This window comes from Propithecus coquereli, unplaced genomic scaffold (genome assembly GCF_000956105.1).
Source record: "Propithecus coquereli isolate 6110/MARCELLA unplaced genomic scaffold, Pcoq_1.0 Scaffold254, whole genome shotgun sequence".
Taxonomy (NCBI): domain Eukaryota; kingdom Metazoa; phylum Chordata; class Mammalia; order Primates; family Indriidae; genus Propithecus; species Propithecus coquereli.
In genome coordinates, this window is record NW_012148108.1 from 2,142,289 (window position 1) to 2,146,352 (window position 4,064).

General features: G+C 53.5%; 1 protein-coding gene across 1 annotated transcript in view; it reads right to left on the minus strand.

Moving 5' to 3' along the window:
- The window catches only part of ZNF536 (zinc finger protein 536), a 329,829-nt gene that overhangs the window by 108,387 nt on the left and 217,378 nt on the right, over positions 1-4,064 (minus strand). The window contains exon 3 of the mRNA XM_012647019.1: positions 11-741. Within this exon, the coding sequence (XP_012502473.1) occupies positions 11-739 (729 nt within the window). The 5' untranslated portion in view covers positions 740-741. The remainder of the gene's footprint in view (positions 1-10; positions 742-4,064) is intronic.

The following is a 4,064-nucleotide window of genomic DNA, read 5'->3' on the forward strand; positions in this document are numbered from 1 at the left end:
CGTGGCCGGCGGGCGCGGCCGGGTGGCAGGCGGCCGGCGGGGCCTGCGGGGCGTGCGGCAGGGGCTTGGGGTCCCGCGGCTGCAGCAGGCCGCCCTTCATCTGCCTGTCCCGCAGGATGGCCCGCTCCTCCAGCTCGTGCAGCAGGCGGTTCTCCTCGCGCACCCGCCCGCGCCCCTTACCCAGGTTGCCCAGCTTGTGGGTCCGCAGGTGGATCTTGAGGTTTCCCTTCTGCGCGGCGCGGTGGTCGCAGTAGGGGCACTTGAAGGGCTTCTCGCCCGTGTGCGTGCGCATGTGCAGGGAGAGGATGCTGTTGAAGCGGAAGCGCTTCCCGCACAGCGGGCACGGGTACTTGCGGTTCTTGCGGGCGTCGTCCTCGATGTCCGTCATCTGGGACATGATGCCCAGGTTCTGCCCGTTGAGGAACTGCTGCAGGTCCACGCGCCCGTTGAGGCTGGTGTCCACGTCGCGGCCCAGCTGGTTGGCCAGCAGCGCCATCTGACCGCCCAGGGGCTGGCCGCTCAGGGGCGCGCGGGCCTTCTCGTCCAGGGGCGCGGCGGGGGCCTTGTCCTCGGGGCTGGGCCGCGGGTGCAGCTCGGGGAAGGCATGGCTGAGCTGCGAGGTGATCTGGTGCAACTTCTGACTCATGGCATACTGGCCGTTCAGGACCGGGCCGCTCAGCGGGGGCTCAGCTTCGGGCGCCGCCGAGGACACTCCAAGGCACAGACTCGCTTCTTCCATCCCTGAAAACAGAGAGAGAGTTCAGACCCGAGCCGGGCGGTGTGGCGCAGCCAGGCGACAGCATCAGCTTGGGGGCGGGGGGCGGGGTGCAGTTCATGCCTTACCTACACATAATAATGCTAAGGAATTACAGTCCAAAACAATAATAAAAAAATGAATTATTAAATGCCAATTATGCAATATGGCATTGCGCCTCCGATTGGTTTTGGCCATAGACCGTCCTCCTTGTATTTTCTATTTACAGACTGTGATTATTCTTGCACATTTAAATTATTAATGTTTTAACATTTTCAACACCTAATAACAAACCAAGAGTCTACGTGTTAAACTTTTCCTGTGGGCCTCCCTGGTAGCACCTGTCCCTGTTGGTTCAGCCCCCAGTCTGCCTGAGAGCAGAGCGGCTTTCACGCAGGACCGAATAGACTTACGTGGAACTTTTGTTTCCGTTCGGTATATTCAACACATTCGCCAGTCCGAGATGAAAGAGATCATTTTATGATTTGGCCAAAAAAAAAAAAAAAAAACCCAATGGCATGATATTTACTGGTACATAATAAAACAAGATAATGTTTTGGGAAAAAAATAAAGTAAAGGACAGGCTTTAGAACAATAAAAGGGATTTTGCTTTAGTCAACAAAAAGTGCAGTAATATCTCATTAAGCTGATTAGTATGCTGCTTAGAAACAGTACTAGGTGCTGTAACACATGATTATAATCATAAAAATCCTTCAGTGTTTGCAAGGAAGCATTAACGAGGTATATTAAATTTTAAGGAGACTGCGAGTAGCAGCTTTGCAAACCTCAGAGATTAAGATTTAACCCTTATGTTACGAAACACTGTTATTTTGTCATTTGGTAACTGTGCCCATCAAAAGAAGTATAAATTATCTCATGACGAAATCTTAGTGGATCGCCGAGACTGTTCAAATTTGGGTGGAAGGAAAGACCTACCCCATATAAAGAGGCTCTCCCGGTCCTTCACCTGGCAAGACATCCAAGGCGGGGACTTTGATTGGGCTTAAAGAGATCTTTTATAGAACTAGATAAAAACCAATTAAAAGCCGGTGATGATGCCATAGGAAGTCTCAACCAAGTTTGAGTGTTTTTAATAACTTTCCCAATATACAGTAATGAATATAAATTGTACCTGCAGTATGTGTTTTGCAAAAAATTAGAAATCAAAGCTGTTTGTTAAACACTAACACTCAAAGTTGGTCTGAATAATTGTCTTTAATAGTCTCTGCACCCCTCTCCTCCAGCCTGTGCACCATGGCCAAAGGGGTGGGGTTGCTTAGGAGACAGCCTCCCCCACATCAGAGTATGTGCAGCCCAGCTTGGAAAGACAGTGAACCCATGCCTGGGGTCCTTCTAGTTCTAGTTATGTCTTCCACCTGAAGGAGTCCACATTTGCTTCCTGCCATTGGAATGGTTTTTGCAACCCTCTCCTCTTTGTAGCGCAATGTTCAGGTGTGTTGGCCAGCCAGCTGGTCCAGGAGCTGTGTTTAACCCCAGCCAGGACAGATTCCTGGGCCAAGCGATTCCCCAGGGGGACCCGTGGGGGGACAGCTCAACTGTGGAGGAGGCACATGCAGCCCTGGGGGTGTCCGCTGCGTGCTAGGCCTCCCTCCGGGCACACTGTATGTGCAACAGAGGGTCTCCAATGGGAGACCTGGATTCCCCGGCAAGAGGAGAGGGGCTGTGAGTCCACCTTGCAAAGGAAGGCAAGAGGAAGACATGGATGTTTATTTCTGGGAGGGCAAGGGACTGTAACCATGGTGCTGGGCTAACCGTGTCCACAAATGAAGATATAAACCGTGTGCAGGCATGCGCGCACACCCGTAGAGGTTCATGGTCTCTTGCAGTGAAAGGTGGCTTCCAGTTGGCCACCTTTCCTGTTTCTGGTGGAAGTCCACACTCAAAAAAATAAATAAATAAATAAAAGCCCCATTTTGGAGATTGGTCAGAAAGGAGCTAATTTCCCTAATTTCCCACGGAGATTCTCGCATTCCTGCAACAAACTTACTGAGTTCCCACTGTGTGCCAGTCCCTAACCCCGCCCTGGAGACATGACGGCTGACAAGGCCAGTGGCCTCGGGATTCGTGGCTCCCACCCAGCGGCCGGGAGCAGGCCCACAGCGCAGAGGCTGCTGGAGGCTCCAGGTGGAGGCCAGCGGCCCCAGGGCCCTATATCTGGAGCCCTCGCTCCACCCTCCGTCCCCCGCCAGCTATGTCGGCTCCTCTCCAGAGCCAACGTGGGAGTGCTCAGAATTCCACCCAGCTCAGCGGGAGGTTGGAAAGACCAAAGCCAACATGGCCGGCCCGCTCGCAAAGGCTGCCCCGTTGAACCCGGGGAAGACAGGCTACTTCCAGGTTGCTGCCGACGCGAGGACGCCAGGTCAGCAGGAGGGAGAGGGGCCGAAGGTGCGGCGCAGGGAGGCTGCACAGCAGGTCGGGTGAGGAGCATCAGCTGAAGACCAGGGTCCCCACCACGCCCACTCATGCTACACACGCCACCGCTCAACTTGACAACTAATGACCATGGAAGTTTGCAAGTCTGGTTTGGGTATGGAATTCCTTTATTCTGTTCAAATAAAAAAAAAAATGTTTTTTCTTTGCCAGAGTCAACAAAGCTTTTCAACCCCTTTAAGCAACCGGTCTTCAGATGCCACTGCTAGAGCCTCGGCAGGGAAGAGATAGAATGTTCTAGAATGTGCCGCCCCAGCTCTTTGCACAGGTGGCTCCTTCTCATGATGTGGCTCTGAGCACACATACCCCTTCTCACAAAGTCCCTCTGTGCCTCCCTGTTGAGGTCGATGCCCCCGGGCCCTGTCTCCATAGCACTTGCCACCAGGGCAATGTTTCTTTCTGACTCTTTCACAGGTAGGTTTGTCTGCCCTGAGGACACAGGTTACGTCTGCCTCGGTCACGGAGGAAGCCCTAGGGCCTGGAGTGGAGCTGGCTCATCACAGTTCAGTATTTCCTGCCTCAATGGCGTGCACGGGTACTCTACACCCAGCCCGGGAAGGAGGGCGGCCCTGTGGGAGGTGCACCCTCACCCCAACCACAAGTGACCCAGCCTCAGCTTTTGCACAGGTCCAAGAACACCTACGATCAGAATTTGTCAGGGGCCGGGCGCGGTGGCTCACGCCTGTAATCCTAGCTCTCTGGGAGGCCGAGGCGGGCGGATTGTTTCAGCTCAGGAGTTCGAGACCAGCCTGAGCAAGAGCGAGACCCTGTCTCTACCAAAAATAGAAAGAAATTAATTGGGCAGCTAAAAATATATAGAAAAAAATTAGCCGGGCATGGTGGCGCATGCCTGTAGTCC